This window comes from Antedon mediterranea, chromosome 8 (genome assembly GCF_964355755.1).
Source record: "Antedon mediterranea chromosome 8, ecAntMedi1.1, whole genome shotgun sequence".
Classification (NCBI taxonomy): domain Eukaryota; kingdom Metazoa; phylum Echinodermata; class Crinoidea; order Comatulida; family Antedonidae; genus Antedon; species Antedon mediterranea.
The window spans coordinates 191,637-212,744 of record NC_092677.1 but is presented as its reverse complement, the minus strand read 5'-3'; the positions used below and the strand labels follow the sequence as shown (position 1 = coordinate 212,744).

At 33.5% G+C, this 21,108-nt stretch overlaps 4 protein-coding genes across 6 annotated transcripts; 2 read left to right on the top strand and 2 right to left on the bottom strand.

The window, feature by feature from the left end:
• Positions 1-8: 8 nt before the first annotated feature.
• On the top strand, positions 9-3,451 carry LOC140056552 (TLC domain-containing protein 5-like). Of its 2 annotated transcripts, none has more exons than XM_072101959.1 (3): positions 9-158; positions 1,587-1,788; positions 2,003-3,450. In XM_072101959.1, exons 2-3 carry the CDS (start codon positions 1,590-1,592, stop codon positions 2,659-2,661), a joined length of 858 nt encoding a protein of 285 aa, XP_071958060.1. In that variant the 5' UTR covers positions 9-158; positions 1,587-1,589; the 3' UTR covers positions 2,662-3,450. The 2 variants fall into 2 exon arrangements, with proteins under 2 accessions (XP_071958060.1, XP_071958062.1); XM_072101961.1 differs by lacking the exon at positions 9-158 and adding an exon at positions 1,409-1,489 and having other exon boundaries at positions 2,003-3,451.
• A 667-nt stretch (positions 3,452-4,118) lies between these two features.
• LOC140056554 (prenylated Rab acceptor protein 1-like) lies at positions 4,119-10,126 on the bottom strand. The gene is made up of 5 exons (XM_072101963.1): positions 9,991-10,126; positions 9,272-9,478; positions 8,978-9,075; positions 8,063-8,164; positions 4,119-4,298 (listed from the first exon to the last, which is right to left on the bottom strand). Exons 1-5 carry the CDS (start codon positions 10,044-10,046, stop codon positions 4,183-4,185), a joined length of 579 nt encoding a protein of 192 aa, XP_071958064.1. The 5' UTR covers positions 10,047-10,126; the 3' UTR covers positions 4,119-4,182.
• Positions 10,127-10,203: 77 nt separating this feature from the next.
• Positions 10,204-17,673, top strand: LOC140056886 (uncharacterized). Of its 2 annotated transcripts, none has more exons than XM_072102403.1 (17): positions 10,204-10,241; positions 10,967-11,129; positions 11,272-11,367; positions 11,610-11,776; positions 11,904-12,063; positions 12,354-12,429; positions 12,538-12,617; positions 12,978-13,142; positions 13,571-13,652; positions 13,751-13,908; positions 14,530-14,692; positions 14,780-14,860; positions 14,999-15,141; positions 16,312-16,423; positions 16,728-16,869; positions 17,223-17,355; positions 17,537-17,673. In XM_072102403.1, the coding sequence occupies exons 2-17, from the start codon at positions 11,002-11,004 to the stop codon at positions 17,652-17,654; spliced, it is 2,004 nt and encodes a 667-aa protein (XP_071958504.1). In that variant the 5' UTR covers positions 10,204-10,241; positions 10,967-11,001; the 3' UTR covers positions 17,655-17,673. The 2 variants fall into 2 exon arrangements, with proteins under 2 accessions (XP_071958504.1, XP_071958503.1); XM_072102402.1 differs by having other exon boundaries at positions 10,222-10,306.
• On the bottom strand, positions 17,669-19,974 carry LOC140056887 (eukaryotic translation initiation factor 3 subunit F-like). The gene is made up of 7 exons (XM_072102404.1): positions 19,860-19,974; positions 19,273-19,423; positions 18,991-19,128; positions 18,510-18,601; positions 18,266-18,402; positions 18,069-18,182; positions 17,669-17,923 (listed from the first exon to the last, which is right to left on the bottom strand). Exons 1-7 carry the CDS (start codon positions 19,966-19,968, stop codon positions 17,822-17,824), a joined length of 843 nt encoding a protein of 280 aa, XP_071958505.1. The 5' UTR covers positions 19,969-19,974; the 3' UTR covers positions 17,669-17,821.
• Positions 19,975-21,108: the final 1,134 nt, after the last annotated feature.

Here is a 21,108-nt window from a genome sequence, read left to right as displayed (position 1 = left end):
CTACCTTCTTCCATCGCACGGCCGACGGCGGCGCACAGTTTATGTTGTGTTTTCCAATCCAGTAGCAGCAGCAGCAGTATCCCAGGTGAATAAACCAATTTTCCAGTTCTTGAATAAACTACAATTTAGTATCAGTCGACTCAGGACAGAAGGAAAACGTAAGTAATTCAACATTTATGCAACGGTTGTTTGGTTTATATAGAATGATAGTAAATAAAATGTAGCTTGATCCAAAATATATCTCAGCCAAAAGTCCGTTGTCTTCCGAGGCTGAGCCGACATCGTGTGTGTTGCTGCTTCTTGGACGGTGTGTGGCCGGCCTTTCCTGGTTGCGCGGCGGAACCTTATGATCTTTGATAGGCCTGAATACAACAAAGTATGATAAGCATTAACAATAGCACATATGCCTATTAGTATTATAAGTAAATATAGACCTAGTTGATTGAGTTTGTTTCTTATTGTTTGGAGAATCTTTAATATTGGATAATTGGATGGTGTGTGGGGTGCATGTGTTATGCGCGATTTGAACGATTTGCGCAATTTGAAATTGCGCAAAAAAATCCTTGCGCAATTTCAAATTGCGCAAAGAATTCTTGCACAATTTAAAATTGCGCAAGGATTTTTTTGCGCAATTTCAAATTGCGCAATCAACTTGCGCAATTTCAAATTGCGCAAGAAAATCCTTGCGCAATTTTAAATTGCGCTGCACAATTTGTAAATTGCGCAAGATAGTTCTTGCGCAATATGACACCTTTGCGCAATTTGAAAACGAACTGTAAATTTTCAAATTGCGCAACAAAATTCTACCAGACAATCGGTATTATAATAATTTATTGGAAACTAAATAACTCAAAATAAAACATAATAAATGCGAAGATAACATGTGTATAATAAATACATAACATTTATTATTACAATTAAATAATATTATCACTGTAACTTGAAATAAATCAAAATAAATGTAAAAAATTAAGTTTTTAATATTAGTTTAAGCTAGGCCATGTAACCTTAGTCCAGACCCTAGCTAGGCTAGAGTAGTATAGCCGGCCGCCCGCGCCGCGCCCGCCTGGTGGAACACCACCGCTTCGTTTTCCTTCGTCGGTTCTTCGACGGTATGCTAACTTATAACAATATTTGCACTACTAAAGTAAGGAAATGCGATATTTATCTTTAATTTTGAATCATTCTTAGAAATTACTATAAAAATATGGGTGTGCATGATTTCACAATCTGTCGAAAAACCTTGCGCAATTTGCAGATTACTTGCGCAATTTAATACGTTGCTTGCACAATTTGAAACACATGTTTCAATTCAAATTGCGCAAGGATTTTTTTTGCGCAATTTCAAATTGCGCAAATCGTTCAAATCGCGCATAACACATGCACTAACTGGCTAGACTGCCTTCTTTTTGGCCACGCCCTCTGGCAAGTTTACCAACAACTGTGACGTCATCAGCTTATAATAAAAAAATAAAATGAAGTTCGAAATGTATGTAATGTATATATTTTTGTTTAAATTGTATATTATTATAACTTCATTTGTTATTGATTGTCCAACCTAATTTTGTTGATTTGTTTTTATTAAGGCAATGGATGAATCGCTGTACTGGGCTGTGTTATCCAGTGTGTTTATGTGGACAACTTTGTACAATATAGTTTGTCTACTAAATCCTCAACAAAGCTATGAATGGAATTCTAGAATTGTGACTTTTATTCATGGTGTTGTGCTTGTCACCTTGTCAGGATTCTTTGGCTTTCTATACAATCCATGGCCGTTCACACATCCTGGTAAGTTCCACATTCCCTAGCCCTTGCACAATATTTTCAATTAGTAAACGCAAAAACGCAATAATAATAATTAAGAATTATAGTCCTAACTAATCATGTTTGGTTTAATGTGAATCATCACACAACAATTATTACGATCTTATAACAAGTAGTAACAATACTTTATACATTAATACTAATAGCAATAACTTACTAACTGTTACTACCTTTTCAGGTGGGAAAACAACCATATACGAGACTCTAACAATGATCCTGTGTATTGGATACTTCATATTTGACATATTCTGGTGTATCTACTTCTTTGAAAACGAAAACCTGTTTATGATATTTCATCATGCTGTCACAATTCTGGGCATTTTTGGATCTCTATATACCGAGCGGTCGGGAACAGAGGTCAATGCATCCATATTTGGAAGTGAAATGTCAAATCCAATGCTTCAGATTCGATGGTTCATGCGCGAGACGGGTAAAAAATACAGTGCGGTATACGAGCTGAATGATTTCATATTCATGTTTACGTTCCTTATGTGTCGAATGGTTTTTGGTTCATATTTCATGTATTGCGAGTTGGTTCATCCTGAACCGTTGAATTTCTTCAAAGTTGGTTCAGTATGCTTATGGCTCGTAAGCTTGGTTTTTGCCGTTCAGATTGTAAATTTTGCTGTCTTCAAATACACTAAGATGTATCGACGTTGGAGAAGTAAACAATCTATCTTTGGGTCACCTGAGGGTCAAGTTGTTGGAGAACAGAAAAATGCTGATAAAGTTGTTGTTAAAAGTGTGAATGGTCTGCATACAGATATATTAAATGGTGGAAATGGTATAGGACCACAACATGACGTTAGGAAAAGGTTTATGCAAAATGGTAATTGAACACAAATCCTAGTTACAAGTCAAATGTTTTAATTTGGGTTATAAAAATTGGACAAAAACTGACAATAAAAATTAATAAACTGTACATTAAATGTGGATTTGTCTTTTGGTGTATTTTATGGAGTTTTAATATTAAATTAAAAATGTTGCCAGTACAGTACTATAAAGCGAAATTCTTGTCATGTTTTTGTATATAAATACAAAGCTTTAAATTCATATAGTTCCTGATACAGTTTTCCTCAATTTTGAATGAAAATTAAACCAACGATTTATGTAATTCTATTCTCCATTGTTTCTTTTTTAAAGATAGATATCATACTGTATATTTCTAATATTTTTATAAAGAATAAAATAGTATAATTAAAGTATAACAATGAATAAAGAGGTTTTTAAATAAAGAGTATTTCTAGTGATAATATAAGGTAGTGTATTTAAATGAATGTCTTATGTTTCTGTAGTTTTATCATGTGTTTCTTTTTAGAGTACTGTGTAAACTATATTATGATTTAATATGTTAAGAGCTAATTAAAAATAACTGTATACTTAGTATAATTCATGAGTGGTTTCACTATGAACTTATGCTGACAAAAGATTGATGTGAACATTTATTACCATGAATAAAGAAATTAATCATGATAAATTGTGTTTGTAAAAATTTGTTCAGATTTAAAAAATCCTCAATGAAAATATTATTACAGTATTATGAAATCTTCGGTATAAACATGATAGTTATGTTTTCACAGCTGCTCACGATGTGAAATCTTTGGTGTCGAGTAAACTCGGTAGAGCTTTAACAGCTGCCCATGTTGGAAAAATAGAGTGCTTGCTTAACAACAATATACAATAAAATTATTTACAAAGCTGATATAAATAAACAATTCTTTTATTTAAGCGAAAATATAAATGTATTTAATACAAAAAACTATGTTCAAATAAAACAGGTCTAAATATGTTTGTTCACAATTGTAACTAAAACGATAAAATAGAAATCCGGGTTTATATAGATTATAGAAATTTTACTTACAGTTTATTTTATATACTAGAGATAACTGGCTCATTTGAGTTACAGCAATGTATTTTTCTTAAGCTGCTCCTGGCCAGGATTGTCAATATTTGTTGTATATTTTATTGATTATGATGTCGAATAATGAACAAAACATTTGGGGTATACCATATTAATAATAAAACAACAAAAATATTAGAATTTGGATAGTACATTACTGTTATTATAACACCATACACCATGACATAAATTTCAAACCCATTTAATTTACAATCACATACACATCAAAATAGTGCACTTTATTTTCAAGTGCAAGAACAAAAGAAAAACAAACAAAAACAAAAGGTATTTTTGAAAGATTCTCAACTACGGTATTTAATGTGTGGTATCAGTATTCTTTAAATTATTATTACTGCGTCTATAAATATTTTTATTTCCGAGACCAACGGCTCCATCATCAATAGCTTATTCTAGGGCGTCATCAATGGTTAATACGGACTCCATCATCAATATGTACCTTACTGTGGGGCGTCATCAATAGTTAATACAGACTCCATCATCAATTCCTCTTCGTCTTCAGCAACTTCAATTGCCAAAAGAGATGCATGCAGCATTATGAACGAAAATGATGCTCCTGTAGTAGCAAAAGAAAAGAGGTTTATAAATATTAACTGAAACTTTTGTTCACACATTTTCTCATATCTGTATTGTAATTGGATAAATTACTTTAAATGTGTGTGGGAAATCAATAAACCAGCCATACATACTGCTATGTCTGTTACTATTTTGCGGCAATGTCACGAACTCCTCTCACGTATGTTTCCGAGCGGTTGAAAATACTTTAGGAACTCCCTTGTGACATAAAAGTATACACACAAAATCCACAAAGTTGTAAAATAACTCAAAAACAAAGCTTTAATTTCAATCAACTTCAACTTTCAACAATCCAGTAAGCACTTTAAACAACAGCTTCACAATGACTTTACAATATAACATCCAACCTCTAATCCAACCTCTAATCCAACAACCTTACAATAGTTTACAACCCTTTATATACAAGATGCTCCTATCCTTCTAGATCATTCTTTATACTTCTCATTATTACATGATTACAGTTTCTATTAATAGCACTTCTGGAATGTTCTTGATTGTTCTTATTAATTATACATGGTTTAAATCAAAACATCTTATTCTAGAATGTTCATGTAAATACTATGTTACTCTATATGTTAGGGAATGGTAATTTATTACACTCCCCCCTCTTTCTGAGCTCAAAACTCTTTCTTGGAGTTTTGAGGGGCTAGTATACACGGACGTGGCAAAATTTAACCCACTCCTAGTCTATAAAACTTAAATACGCCATAATAACATACAACATAATAATTAATAATTACTAATAATGAACAAACAATATTCATGTAAATTTGTCGGAATGGTTCACTAACAATTACTGACATAGGAATCATAAAATCCTTAAATTTAGTTTTATACTTTGAGGCTTTACAATACTCTGTCAACGAAATATCATGTGAAAATTTCAAAACACTATCACTGCAATGATATAAAACCACTAATTTCTCTATGGGTTCTGTCTGGTGTTTAGTAAAAACATGCCTAAATAAAATTCCATCCTTACAGACTATCTTTATAGTGTCATCATCCTTCTGTACTAACATCTGTTCTCGAAGTGAAATTAAAGTTCTATCCTTAACCTGATAATCCTTAATTTTATCTCTGCCAATATCTAAAATGTCTAATTCACTATCTTGGCTAGATTGAGCTTCCTTTGTTTTTGCAAACTCTTTCCTAACTTTTCGTTTCTCACTACTGGTTTTATGAACTTTTTCCTTGGGAGGGTTGTCACTGAGTATTTGGCCATCTAAATGTCCAAATTCTTCTTGAAAATTAACCACATCATCTAACTGATGTGAAATAACCCCAGAAGCTTTTTCCGACTTTAATTCGTTTTCCTCTCTTAGTTTTTCTTTTCTAGCATGATCTCTAGTGGCAACAAAACTATGCCTATCATGATTCTTATCCCTCTTCCCTAATAAGTCTCCAAATTTAGGAAAGTCCCTACCAAGAATTACATCTCTTGGTAAATCGCTGCAAACGCCAACCAACAAATTATGGTCTTCGTTATTAATCTTAATATTGACGAATGCAGTAGGATAGGCTTGGACATGGTCATGGACGCACCTGCATGTAATTTTAGCTTGCTCCGCGCGATTAATTTTCTTAGCCGCTACTAAATCAGAATGAACAAGTGTCATATCACATCCAGAGTCTATCAAAATTTCACAATCACACCCTTCAACTAGGCCTCTACAAATGTAAGGTGTACATGGTTTTGAAACAGTATCTGTCTTTGTCGACAAAAAGCCATCCTTACTTCGACAAAATCGTTCTATGTGGCCTACTTTTTTGCACCGTCTACAAACGAGAGGTTGTCTAGCGTCAGATTGTGATTTATGAAAGTTATCAGGGGGATTATTATTACCCTTACTGTCAACTTCAGGAGTGCCTTTCACTGTTTTCTCCTGGTTGTTTCTATTTTCGTGTTTTCTATTTTGAAACTTTTTCTCAAAATCGATACCTTTTCTAGCTTGAAAATAATTATCTGCTAATTCCGCAGCATTTAATCCAGAATCTGGTTTATGTTCTTTAACCCAAATTTGTACCCCTGTGGGCATAATATCTATTAATTGCTCTAAAATAACAATTTCAGCTAAATCATCTTTGCTTTTATCAGCAGGTCTAGCCCACTTAGTAAATAAATCTTTTAACCTAACATACATTTCTCTATAACTTTCTTCACTTTTCTTTTTAATTGACCTAAACCTTTGCCTATATGTCTCTTCAGTTATGTCATACCTTTGTAATATTGCTTTCTTCACTATGTCGTACTGGTTACTTTCTGTCACTGGTAGTGATGCATAGGCTGCTCTTGCTTTGCCTGTCAAATGAGGTATTAGTTTTACTACCCAGTGTTCTTTTCGCCACTCATAGGTGTTAGCAATTCGTTCAAACGTAGTGAGATAATTTTCAATATCATCACTATCAGAAAGCTTTGCAATCTGAACTTCCTTCAATCTCATTATGTCTTTTAATCGTTTCTCCTCACTGTCCTTTTGCTTGTCCATTAACGCCATTACTAATGCTTGCTGTTTCTCCATATCTTCCCTACGTAAACGTTCTTGTCTTTCCATATCTTCTTTGCGTAAACGTTCTTGTTTCTCTATATCTTCCCGACGTCTTTCATTATCTTCTTGACGTGAACGTTCTTGTTGTTTCATCATCTGCTGCATCATAATATTCTGCTGTTGCATTTGCTGCTGCATCAACAACAAAAAATCTTTTGAAAATGAGTCAGCCCCTGTAGGGTTATGTCCACTGGTTGGTCCAGACTCTTCTGCCTGTTGTTCAGGTTGAATTGATTGAACTGATTCTACATCCGAATCAGTTTCATCGCCGCCGCTGTATTCTCTACCGGATCTTGTTGTTGATTGTTTATCAGCCATTTTTTAAATCTGGATGAGGGTCTTGTTACTAGTTAATCGTAGTTACCGAGACGTTCACAAGTCTACTGTTCCAAATAAATAATGTACTGTTCTTAAAACAATGTTTGTGTACTTACGATTAAACAAAACGTAGCACCACGGCTTCCGTAAAATATCTCAGTATCGTAAGTACCACTTCCTCAAAATATCAATAAAAGTACAGTTGATCCTAAACAGCCACCAATCTATGGCAAAATACAGTAGATCAAACTGCTACCACAAAATATCACAACAGTACTGTAGATAAATACACAGTTAAGTCGAACAGTAGATCGAAATAACCGCTGCCACCAAATTAGGCTGAACACCGCTGCCACCAAATTATGTCACGAACTCCTCTCACGTATGTTTCCGAGCGGTTGAAAATACTTTAGGAACTCCCTTGTGACATAAAAGTATACACACAAAATCCACAAAGTTGTAAAATAACTCAAAAACAAAGCTTTAATTTCAATCAACTTCAACTTTCAACAATCCAGTAAGCACTTTAAACAACAGCTTCACAATGACTTTACAATATAACATCCAACCTCTAATCCAACCTCTAATCCAACAACCTTACAATAGTTTACAACCCTTTATATACAAGATGCTCCTATCCTTCTAGATCATTCTTTATACTTCTCATTATTACATGATTACAGTTTCTATTAATAGCACTTCTGGAATGTTCTTGATTGTTCTTATTAATTATACATGGTTTAAATCAAAACATCTTATTCTAGAATGTTCATGTAAATACTATGTTACTCTATATGTTAGGGAATGGTAATTTATTACAGGCAACAAAAATTTTATTTTTAATATATGCTAAATGTATAATATGACAATAACTTACCTAAAACCCAGAATATTGCTGATGTCCCTCCTGCCAGAAAGAACAATGGTAAAGACATGGTGGAGAGCAAGCCATACTGCTGAGCCATTGTTAGTTCATGACCTGTAATAACAAAATTACATACAGTATTATTAAGGGGAGAGCTTAGGGAACCCACAAAGTGTCCCCTAGGGATGTCCCAATGAAGCTGTTCTACTGTAGTTGCAATAATTACAGTACAGTATTATTAAGGGGAGAGCTTAGGGAACCAACAAAGTGTCCCCTAGGGGTGTCCCAATGAAGCTGTTCTACTGTAGTTGCAATAATTACAGTACAGTATTATTAAGGGGAGAGCTTAGGAAACCAACAAAGTGTCTCCTAGGGGTGTCCCAATGAAGCTGTTCTACTGTAGTTGCTATAATTACAGTACAGTATTATTAAGGGGAGAGCTTAGGAAACCACAAAGTGTCCCCTAGGGATGTCCCAATTAAGCTGTTCTACTGTAGTTGCAATAATTACAGTACAGTATTATTAAGGGGAGAGCTTAGGGAACCAACAAAGTGTCTCCTAGGGGTGTCCCAATGAAGCTGTTCTACTGTAGTTGCAATAATTACAGTACAGTATTATTAAGGGGAGAGCTTAGGGAACCAACAAAGTGTCCCCTAGGGGTGTTCCAATATAGCAGTTCTACTGTAGTTGCTATAATTACAGTACAGTATTATTAAGGGGAGAGCTTAGGAAACCAACAAAGTGTCTCCTAGGGGTGTCCCAATGAAGCTGTTCTACTGTAGTTGCAATAATTACAGTACAGTATTATTAAGGGGAGAGCTTAGGGAACCAAAAAGGTCTCCTAAGGGTGTCCCAATGGAGCAGTTCAACTGTAGTTGCATATGAATCTTGGGATATGATTAAATGAGACACATCATAACTACTTACCCATAACTTTTATTTTCTTTCCTCCCAGTTTACTATGTACTAGATACCAGGCAGCAAACAACACACCTAGAGCCACCACAAGCAAGGGAGTTGTCAATCTATATCAAAATAAATCAAATTGTCCGTATATATATAGTTAATGGTTTAATGGTCACATAAATATATACAGTAACATTAAATTAAAACTTTCTAATAATGTATTAATATGTTGCTACAATGCTAATAACAATGAAAAGCCATAATTGGCTAGCTTTCTTTTATTAAAAAAAGAAATAAATTATTTTTTAAACTTACAGGCAATAAATTGCCAGTCCTATAAATACAAATAAATAGTTGCTCTGATAGAGAGTGATATTATGAACAACTCTCTTCACCAAATCCTTGCCATCTTTGGGTTTTCCAAATTTGTTAAAATTTAAAAACTTTGGCCATGGTTGAATAGTGTCTCGTCTACTTTGTACCCACTCACGTACACCAGCGTTAGAAAGCTGAATTGACATTCTGTTAAATTAAAATGAAAATATAGAAACATTTAAATGAATAAAATATTGTATTCAGTTAAACCTCCATTCACACAGACAATCATTGAAAAGTCTGTTCTAACTAATTTAATCAGTATTTATTTAGTACTCTCATATTGACATATAATAATAATAATTACATCATTTTTTTTGGTCAACTCTTGGCTGCAAACACATTTTTTCGGCCAATTTAAATAAACACATTTACTAAAGAAAGCAAACCCTTGTTTTTAATGTACACTCTTTTTTTCAATATATAAATCGGAATGCCTTTTGCATTTCCAGTGTAATGTTTATGTGGCCACGTCATCCTCGGGATGAATTGACCACAGAGTCTCACGTCGGATCCAGGCGAAGAAGCCGGGGACGATAATTGTAACAAGCTAAGACATCTAGCCTAGGCCTACTAGTAAGGCCTGGCAATGACAGTTGGTAAAACATGCTTTATATAACAAGCGACCAAATAAATTAATGACCAACCAAATTACTCACTTTCCTTTAGGTAACTGTGGTATTTCTATATCACCTTCTACAGCAGTAGATGCCATGCAAACAGGTTTTTCAGCAATTATTTACAAATTTTGACTGTCAACAATATCGTCAACGCAATTCAATCCAATCATATCTCTCTTCAATTTTTTCTCCTTTCACAAATTCACAATCTTACCCCCTCTAGAGTTTTTGGAGGTATGAAAAACATGTCGGCGGGAAAACCCGGTGAATATGAATCTCTATGGCTATATGTATGTATGATTTTGTACTCCGCTGCTTGTTTACGTACATGTGTTTCATCTGATAGAAATAAAGTGTATGTTTAAACCTGCCTACTAGGTATGACAGCCATATTGTAGTTAGGGCTGATAGAAACATTTGTATTCCCTAGTGACCTGCTACTAGTAGCAGTCTACTAGCTAGCTAGGCTTAGTTAGTATAGTAGTAGTAGTAGTAGCCTACTATACTATCTAGTAGAGGCTAAGCCTACTTTACTCAAATCACCCTTCACTCCATGCTACTACATACTACTACTACTAGCTAGGCCCTCTCACTGTGTCAAAGTAGGCCTAGTTACTAGTCTAAAGTGTATTAGTAGTATATTATAGTAGAACTATAGTAGGGCCGCGCCAACTTAGTTTAGGCCTAATTAACTATAGTTCTAGTGCTACGAATCCATATACTTAAATGCTCAGTCAGTTAAAACATTTTGGAAGTCTTCTCTTCTGCTTGATAGTTGGTTGGGTAATCTAGGCCTAGCCTAGTATAATACTACTGTAACAACACCTACTAAAAAAATATAGAGAAGCATGGTTAATTAAATTGATGATCGATTGAACCATACCAGACGATCGATTGAAGAAAGAAGACAAACTTTTTGTTTGAATAATTCTGTCCCAGATCAGATTACACAAATGCGTGTTATGATTTAATAAGAATACGTTCTATAAATGATTTGTACCGTTTATATTTTCAGAAAATCAAGTATTGGCAATTTAGCAAGATAAAAAAATGACGTCGTCTTCAAAGCAAAAGGAGGCAGCAAGATGCTTACATGAGTGGGCTGTTAATGAAATGCATTTTGTTCCACAGGGAAGATATAGCAATTCACTAGTACCCTCCCAAGAACAATTTACTAGGTAATTTATTCACTAAATACATTTTACTTTTTTTTTTATCAATTATGTATTTTAAATTATTAATTAAAGTTTTTATAAATACAATATTTAGAAATATTTTTCAGATCTATGATCAGAACCTGTTTTTGTTGTATATTTTCAGCATTTGTCGTGGACAGTTGGCAGACATCTGGAAATATATTACACAGCATGTTCACTCAGCACAAACTACAGCCACTGTTAAAGGCAACTTGGATTTGTATCCTTTTTACACTGTGAATTGATATTTTAAGTTTTAAGGTCATATATTCACAATTAACATAAAGTAGAGAAAGTATGCATTTTAATATAATTTGGTATAAAACTGACTGTTACTATTGCAAACATCTACCTATTAGATACACTTGTGGATATATGTGTTAGTAGATATAAGTATTACTATTAGCTTTAATATAAGACAATGTCCATAGTATTAAAGCCTTATTTTCCTTAGCTACTTAGACATAAGCAATCTTCCAGGTATGGTGAACAAGAAAAATACTCTGAAAGTAAAGCTAAACTATTAGAAGAAAGAAAGAAGTTGAGACAACAATTAAAAGATGTTAGCAACGATGAAGACCATGTTACACGGGACGTCAAGAGACTTCACAAAGAAGTTTCCATTGGTGGTAAGTTAACGCTTATTTTTTAAAGAGGGTCCCCCTTCAAGTTTAGCCCAGTGGGTTAACTGATATTCAGGGGCCCTCTTTAATCAAATTAAAATACATTAAAACAATAAACAATATTATTTTGTAGAAGAAGATAAAATAAAATTGTGCAGTGATATTAATGATGTCCGAAAGAAAACAAGATTGTTGAATGCTCACAGTTTGATTTGCAAAACGGATATTGCTCGGTACGAAAAATATAAAGAGCGCTTGATTGGACGACTAAGACGTGAATGTAAACAAGAGAAGTAAGTCTTTGTTAAACCATAAACATAGTTAATAAGATGTTTGCATCTGAATTGATATTTGCAGTAGCTTTACCTATAAAACATGAGAAGTAAGTCTTTGTTGGTTAAACTATAAACATAGTTAATAAGATGTTTGCATATTTAATGGAATAATTTGCAGTAGCTTTACCTATAAAACATGAATGAAAAAAAAATGAAGGTTCTGATTTGCTTGTACAAAATACGAGAAGAGAAATTAAATTAAAATGAGCACTTTATTCTATAAATAATTGTACAAAATCTTCTTATAGAACAATGGAGAGTAATACAGTCTTCTTCAGTAGAAAGGGATCTAAAGGATCAGAAACCCTGGAAACTGCTTGCACTGTGAGTAGCATTTTATTATTCTATATTCAATGTATACAGATTAAATAAACTAATCAATTTTAGACAATGTTGGTGTAAATTCTATCATTCAGAATTTCTATATTTTAGAAAGGAGTTCGGGATGCATGTGAAGACATTTCAAACTTTTTAAAGAAGACAATGGAAGCTAATGTGGACACAGATAAAATGTATATACTGTATTTTTAAGTATCTCTATTTTAACAATTATTGTTTGTGACATGGTTTTACCTAAGCCAGGCTGTGCTTACAGCATTAAGACCAAGTCTCGTTTTGTCCATATATCGCCTCTTTATGTAATGGTAAATTTTCCCTTACCATGTTTACTTAGACAGAAGGGCAATAGCACTACTATCAAATAGTAATAGTCTTGTTTTTAGTGATTAAGCACAATATAATTGAAAGGTCCCCAAACACATTGTTAATGTTGTTTTTCTTTGCACATTCGGGCATTACCATTTATGCCCCAGCTTCATTTAGAATCTAACCACAAATTCACGTTTAAATAATTTAAATGTGTTTGATTGAAGTAAAAAAAACAAAGAAACAATTTGGAAGTTGGTTGGTAAAGCTGTTACAGATAATCAACCATTGGAAGTTGTGACATCATTGACAACTATAGCAGAAGAAACAGGGTTAAAACTAAATGTAGTAACAAACTCAATTGACTTGATGCAGGATGCTGAAACACTCAGGTAAAGCATTGTTTAAAATTAAATGTTTATGAATTGTTTGATTGACCTAATCGCTGTGAGGCAAGTAAGAGGGTCACAGTTTTCTACGAAAACCTATCCTGCCATCTGAATATAAATATAGCTATTTGACATAGCAAAATGTCGACATTTTGAAATATGTATTTTTGTTTTTTTATTGTGCTGTCAAAATCTCGAAATTGTGAAAACATTTTTTTTTTTCTATTTTTTTTTTATTAAAAAAACAATTTTTTATTTGCTATGTCGAAAATTTTGACATATATTTATATTCATTTTGCAGGATTAGGCTTCATAGTTTTCCAATGCTATCAAGTAAAAACTATTTTTATGTACGTAAAACATTTGTATTCCTGAAAGTCAAAATGATTGCATACTTTTTTAATAAACTGTAACTTACAATTATCTTTTAGATTTAAGTTTGCTTCAAGTGGGCATTTAAATGACATGTCCATGGCTCCTGACAACATGAAGAGTGTAAATCAGCTGATATTAGTAAGTACTCCTTCACTAACTTATGATAGACAATGGATTTTATTCAAATATATCATTAGAATTTGTTTAATAATTATTAATAAATGTTGTATTTGTAGAAAAGACAGATTGCACACATTAACCAGTTTACTAAAACTGAAAAATGTAAGAATGATGCTTATAAACTGGACCAGAACCTGCTGCACTTAAATGATCAGATAAAAAACAAATCAACTGAGCTGTTTAAGGAAGACATGAAGGCAGTGGAAAATGCAAGGTATAATTAAGTCATCTAGATGTTAAATGTTTTAACATTAAGTATAACACAAGTCGTCTAGATGTTAGATGTTTTACTGATAGTATAACACAGTCAAGTTGTGTAGATGTTAGATGTTTTACTGATAGTATAACACAGTCAAGTTGTGTAGATGTTAGATGTTTTACTGATAGTAGAACACAAGTCGTCTAGATGTTAGATGTTTTAACATTAAGTATAACACAAGTCGTCTAGATGTTAGATGTTTTACTGATAGTATAACACAATCTAGTTGTGTAGATATTAGATGTTTTACTGATAGTATAACACAATCTAGTTGTGTAGATATTAGATGTTTTACTGATAGTATTTTGAACTTTTAATGGATAATTAAAGGTTTAACTAAAACTCAGGGTTTGAATCTTGGTTGTAGCAGCATTTTCTGATTTCCTCATGAATCTTTCCTGTTAAATGAGTCTTTATTTATTTGCAGTAAATGACTGGCAGTTTCTACAGTAGTTCCTCTGCAAATTTATAACTGAGAGCCATGTATTTTCGCATCTTTATACCTTAGAGAATTCTAGAATAAAAATTACAGTTTGTGGTGTCACAAAATTTAAGTAAATGAGAGTTTTTTTGTAGAAAACTGTTTTCACTGGAAATAAATGTTGCTGCGACCAGCGGTACAATCAAATGCTTGAATGAGCAAATATTTCTACTGACCCAGTCGGTTACCAAGGCAACTAAAGAAAGAGAAATATTGCATGGCAAATACAAGCAGATACAAAACTTCATGATGGTATCGGTAAGTTAATACAATTTATTTTCAGACTAAATAAAGTTTAACTATTGTTTGTGAATCATTCTAATAATCATTCTTGTTTTTTTAAAGGATGATAAACAGAGTTTAATCAAAAGTTTAGTTCGTCAAAATAGAGATGCAAAGAGTAGACATGAAAAACAGAAGGCAGATGTAAGTTAATCAAAATGGAGTAAATCTAATATCACTTATTACATTAAAAGCCATTCTGTTTGAGGAATTTATTAGTGTAGGAAATACAGCTATTACTAAGAATTAGCTAATTGTGTTCAAATATTGATTTTGTTGTAGCTTTTGAAGTACATGCAGGAACGGTTGTGTTCACACAAAGTTGATGTTTCTTCACAATCTGATCATCTTCAAAATGGCATATTAACAAATATGCAACACTTTACAGCTTTATCTTTTTCACTTCTGGAAATGTTTCAACTAGAGTAAGTCAGCACAATATTGTTTGAATATAATAAACAGCCCTGAAGCTCTGTCTACACTATCAAACTTTATATGACAAGAAAATGTGATGTGACCATATATGGACATGATGATGTCATATCACTACCATATTTGGGCACATCACACTTTTAGACAAAATGTATTTTTTCTTTTGGTAAACGATAAAAATTATTTGCTATGTTTCGGCTAGTTGCAGCCTTGTTCACATGACTGATGTGTTGATTGTTTATCATCACTCATCGTGTCTCAGTGCTGTCTAGTTCATGTGTCACCTTTTTGCCGGTGTCCCCCCTTGGATGTGTTGATTGTTTTTGATTGTTTATCATCATTCATCGTGTCTTGGTGCTGTCTAGTTCATGTGACACCTTTTTGCCGGTGTCCCCCCTTGGATGTGTTGATTGTTTATCATCACTCATCGTGTCTTGGTGCTGTCTAGTTCATGTGTCACCTTTTTGCCGGTGTCCCCCCTTGGATGTGTTGATTGTTTATCATCACTCATCGTGTCTTGGTGCTGTCTAGTTCATGTGTCACCTTTTTGCCGGTGTCCCCCCTTGGATGTGTTGATTGTTTATCATCATTCATCGTGTCTCGGTGCTGTCTAGTTCATGTGTCACCTTTTTGCCGGTGTCCCCCCTTGGATGTGTTGATTGTTTATCATCATTCATCGTGTCTCGGTGCTGTCTAGTTCATGTGTCACCTTTTTGGATGTGTTGATTGTTTATCATCACTCATCGTGTCTCGGTGCTGTCTTGTTCATGTGTCACCTTTTTGTCGGTGTCCCCCCTTGGATGTGTTGATTGTTTATCATCACTCATCGTGTCTTGGTGCTGTCTAGTTCATGTGTCACCTTTTTGCTGGTGTCCCCCCTTGGATGTGTTGATTGTTTATCATCACTCATCGTGTCTTGGTGCTGTCTAGTTCATGTGTCACCTTTTAGCCGGTGTCCCCCCTTGGATGTGTTGATTGTTTATCATCCTCATCGTGTCTCGGTGCTGTCTTGTTCATGGATGTGTCAAAGTCCTTGGTGCAACTTATGGTTTACCAAAAGGAAAAATATACCAACACATAAATCATTTGAAATCAGATGAATTTTTTTGAAAACCTTATAATATGTATGTTGTATATTAATAAGGTTTGATGTTTTTCCACAGGGATAACGCTGTTAAAGTTCAGCATCTATCATTGAACAGCTTAGGGAGTGTGACAATACAGAACACTGTGTTACAGACACTTGTAGATCTTACACAATTCCCAATATATAAGGTGATTTGTAGCATTTAATAGAGCTGATAATGATAATAGTTCATAAAGCTTGGTTCCCACTAGGACCCAATGCAAAGATGTAAGCTCCATTAATCACGTCGTGATTGTTCAAATTACATATCTATGTTGTCTCCAAGTGGGAACCAAGCTTAAGCAGTACTGAGTTTTGTTATACTAAATGTTGTACTCCTTGTTGATGGTATCAATGGTATGTTTCTATCTAGTGGAAACCAAGCTTAAGCAGTATTGTTATACTAAATGTTGTACTCTTTGTTGATGGTATCAATTGTGTGTTTCTACATAGGCACCAGAGTGTTTGCTGACACATTTAGTGGAGTTAAAAGTAGACGTTGGAAACATAAAAGCATTGTTGGAATCTCAAAATCATCTTCATTCAATATTATCCAACAATTCAAATCAAGCCACGCCTACATTGGATACAATAGGTTTGTTGATTTCAAGCTTTACACTAATACAAGCATTTATGCCAATCTTTTATACAAAATAACATTGGATACAATAGGTATGTACAATGTATGTCTTTTATACAAAATAACATTTATTTTAAAGATTCTGGATATATCTTTCAAATTAGGCAGATGTATGCTTTTATTTATTTTTCTTTACTTTTAAACCTTGTAACTGGACCATTTTGAAAAGCAGTACTACGTTACTGAAAAAGCAATCCAGTCAAAAGAAATAATAATAAAAATATATCCAATAAGATTGCTGATAGGTGCAAAACACACGATATAAAACAATTATAATACCTGTACCATCAACTGGATTTTGTTTACAGCGTTTAGTCAAGATGTGCGTGAATTTGATGCAAAGCAATTGAAGATGCTGCTCCCAGTATTACAGACAAGACTTTCAGAAACTTCTCAAGGCCTAGCACAATGCATTCAAGTGAAGGACTACATAGCAGATTGGTGAGTTAGTAAACTTTCTGTATCAAGTTTGGTTCCAACTAGGACACAACACAAGGACGTAAGCGCAACAGTTCAGATAATCCATCGTTTGTGATTTGTGAAATTACTTGCGTTGCGTACAAGTGGTTTTACTGATTATGTTTCCAATTTTCATGCATAATCACTGTTACTATTTGTTTAGGTTGGAGCAACCAAGTCAACATTTGACCCCATGGGTACAGGCACACAAGCAGACTTACCAAGAGTGGCTGACCAAGTGGACAGTTACAGTGACCAGACTAAGACAGATTTCTCAATGAGTACACACATTTATCTAAGACTACACATATTTATTTAACAGATGCACTGTAATTACTATTCCAAAAGATATAGAAGGTGACCAACATTGAATCGTGCACTATTTCCCCTTAAAAGGGAGTGTTATTTGTAATTAATTTATAGATATGAATGGTTATAAATAGTATGATCAGAATTCTTTGGATGAAGACTGGCGGATATGTACCAACTTCTCATTCAATGTAAGCTGTGTGTTGATTAGTGTCGTCAGATACACAACCATGAGAAGATCCTAAAATTAACGATAAGATAATGTTTTTATTGGACCATGTTTCATGAGAGTAACCCATCCAGCAAAGCTGATCATTGGGGTCCTTGACAATACAATAATACATATAAAAATTCAATTATAAAAAAGTTTTTTAAAAAATACTTGCCTTCATGTTATCATTAATCATTTGTTCAAATTGTTCTGTATCAAGTTGAGGTACATTTGAGACTAAGTCCATCAAAAATCGTCCAACTTGGTTATCGGCCGGTGTCTTTCCGCTCTGCAACATTAAAACAAACGGTTTCTGATGTATGTACAGTATTTATAGTTTGGATTAAATTGGTTTATATGTTAACTACTCACCAGTACATTGTCAACATAGCTGATAACAGCTGACAACATTTCTTTGAGTTTGTAACACGCTCTACCAACATGGTTAAGATCAGAAAAAATATCTACAGTTTTGGTTGTTGGTGACTTTCCCTGGATCAACGTATCCACTGAAATAACAAAGTAAACTAACTTATCACAAATGATTTCACAGTGAGACAGCTAAGCGATTGGTTATGGAACATTCTTGCTGCCGTACAAATAAATGAAAACTTACAAGCTACACGTTCTGGTTCATGGCTAACAAGTTTAAATGAAACTGGTGTAAAGACAACACCTTGTGTAGCACCAGGGACACCCATTGTATTTCTGTAAAGAAAAAACATTTTACTATAAAGCAATAATCAGTTATTCAATACTTTATTTCTGATCCATAGAAAGACTGTACTGATTACTACTACTCATCTCAGGATCTCTGATCCATAGAAAGACTGTACTGATTACTACTACTCATCTCAGGATCTCTGATCCATAGAAAGACTGTACTGATTACTACTACTCATCTCAGGATCTCTGATCCATAGAAAGACTGTACTGATTACTACTACTCATCTCAGGATCTCTGATCCATAGAAAGACTGTACTGATTACTACTACTCATCTCAGGATCTCTGATCCATAGAAAGATTGTACTGATTACTACTACTCATCTCAGGATCTCTGATCCATAGAAATATGGAGGAATAGCTTTGAATTACCCGAGCCAGGCTTTCATAGCCATTTCTTGATTACTTAGTGATGTATTGATAGTTAGATGAACTGGGTTGTTGCATTCTCTGGAATAATACTCATGAATAAGAACAGAGTGTTCTGTAATACCATGACCTGTTGCATACCTTTAAAACAAAAACATCTTTTTATTTCATTATTTATAAAGCGCTTTTCCAGAAGATCAAAGCGCTTAACAGAAACCACATAAAATACATATTGCCTTTAAAAAACATTTTTAAAAAACTTGACAAAAAAAACGCTTTTTTTACCATCCAACTATACTCTCTGCAGGATTCACTTTTTTATGAAGATCAAACATATTTTTAGCAAATTCAATATCAACAGCTACTTCATCTTCAGATTCATTGTGCGGGACACAGAAACAGTTTGTTATTTCTACTGCACCTAAAACATTGGTGCCTGCAAAAAAAAAATTATTTAGTGTTCAAAAAAGCAAATAAAAGTATACAGTAAAGTATAATTATTAAATTAATATTAAATAATGATAAATAATAATTAATATAAATAAAGAATTTTATTAAGTTAAGTATTATTTTAAACCGAAATGACGGTGATTGACTTCTATTCTAAAGTTGTACTCCAGCAGTAGGCCTTATAAAAGGATTGTTTCATTCCTACCTAGTGACTAGCTACAGTAGCTAGCTAGGCCTCCTCTCTACCACCACCAGTCGACATATCATCATCAGTACAGATAATAGCGGAGAGGGAGGCCTCCCTCTCTTGGTTTAGTCTACTTTATTAAGGTAGGGAGTAGGCCCTAGGCCTAACTAAAAATAAACCATATGTTTTGAATAATAAACAGTTTCATTAAAATGTAATAAGTCAACCTGTTTACCAAGTAACGTTCCAATTACTCTGGCATGTTGGTCTTGACGGCGTTCAAACGAATCTACAATTGTGAACAAAACAACTGGGTGCACGCTGCACTCTACAATCGACGCCATTTTTAATAAATCAATAGCAACAATTATAGATGCCGCCCTCTACCTGTAGTAAGTTTTCTATACATGTACTAAATATTACTAAAGTATACTTTTTTTCGGAAGGAAACTTTAATTTTCCGCATTATAAAACTCACTAACACTTATATTTCTTAAGTTATTATTGCTCATGTTAGTATTAGGATAGCATTTTGTACCAATAACAACGTCAAACATTCTTACGCTTTTCAAAATGATTGTCCCCCTGCCTGTGAAAAAATAATTTTTGGAATATGCCATTTTGTTATTGTTAGTTTTATTCACTTTAAAATAATGGCTAAAAAAAATGTACCTAAAAAGCCTAAAAAACATTTTTTTTTATGTGAAATTATTAATTTTGATGGTTTTATCAAACTGAAAAATGCCGGCCTATTCAAATTCTAATTTTATCTTCATTTCCCATGTTTTTTGGGGGACAAATCATATTAAAGATGTATTGTCCCTTGAAACACAAAAAAATGAAGGTCAAAATATTCTAAATTAAATTTTGCCACATCAAAGTAATATTAAAGTTATTAACTTTAAGTCGAAAATCTGAGCCAAAAACAACAAGTTTACGTAATTAACAGTAAATTTATTTTGATTACATGTCTGGAAAATCGTCGGGAGCGAAAGTAAACAAAGATTTAAAACCACGAGTATGCATGCATGATGCTATAATTGTTTACAACTCGTCACGGCAGAGAAGGTATTTTCACACCGATCGCGAGGAAGTTTATGATTATGCATACAGAGTAGCCAAACAAGCACGTTGCATTATGAGATATGTTTTGATCGAAAACTTTGACTGGAAGTTATTTTTTGAACAAAAAAACGTCTGTATTTCAGTTAAATGGGTTTTTTTTCGACTAATTTTTGGTGAAAGTTAATAACTATTATGATACTTCAAAATGACCCACTTTTTTTTCGAAATATTTTATTTTTTTGGAATTAGTGAAAGGGACAATACATCATTAAAATACGTCATATTTAATATCAAACGTCCCTTGTAACTTTTTTTTCACTCTGTGACACGAATAACCATCATATGTAAAAGATACTACAAGCATGGCAATTTCGAAATGATTCACTGAATTCCATGACTAAATAACTATGTTATCTACA

Bases quoted from the DNA above. Each gene is read 5' to 3' on its own strand.
- LOC140056887 (XM_072102404.1), bottom strand. From the start codon at position 19,968: ATGGCGTCGATTGTAGAGTGCAGCGTGCACCCAGTTGTTTTGTTCACA. The intron at 18,403-18,509 runs GTAAGTTTTCAT...TTGTTATTTCAG, and splicing joins TGAACCAGAACGTGTAGCTT to TGGATACGTTGATCCAGGGA. The intron at 18,183-18,265 runs GTGAGTAGTTAA...TTAATGTTGCAG, and splicing joins GCTATGTTGACAATGTACTG to AGCGGAAAGACACCGGCCGA.
- LOC140056552 (XM_072101961.1), top strand. From the start codon at position 1,590: ATGGATGAATCGCTGTACTGGGCTGTGTTATCCAGTGTGTTTATGTGG. The intron at 1,789-2,002 runs GTAAGTTCCACA...CTACCTTTTCAG, and splicing joins ATGGCCGTTCACACATCCTG to GTGGGAAAACAACCATATAC.
- LOC140056886 (XM_072102403.1), top strand. From the start codon at position 11,002: ATGACGTCGTCTTCAAAGCAAAAGGAGGCAGCAAGATGCTTACATGAG. The intron at 13,653-13,750 runs GTAAGTACTCCT...TTGTATTTGTAG, and splicing joins GTGTAAATCAGCTGATATTA to AAAAGACAGATTGCACACAT. The intron at 17,356-17,536 runs GTGAGTTAGTAA...CTATTTGTTTAG, and splicing joins AAGGACTACATAGCAGATTG to GTTGGAGCAACCAAGTCAAC.
- LOC140056554 (XM_072101963.1), bottom strand. From the start codon at position 10,046: ATGGCATCTACTGCTGTAGAAGGTGATATAGAAATACCACAGTTACCT. The intron at 9,076-9,271 runs GTAAGTTTAAAA...ATTTTGATATAG, and splicing joins GGACTGGCAATTTATTGCCT to ATTGACAACTCCCTTGCTTG. The intron at 8,165-8,977 runs GTAAGTAGTTAT...TTGTTATTACAG, and splicing joins AAAGAAAATAAAAGTTATGG to GTCATGAACTAACAATGGCT.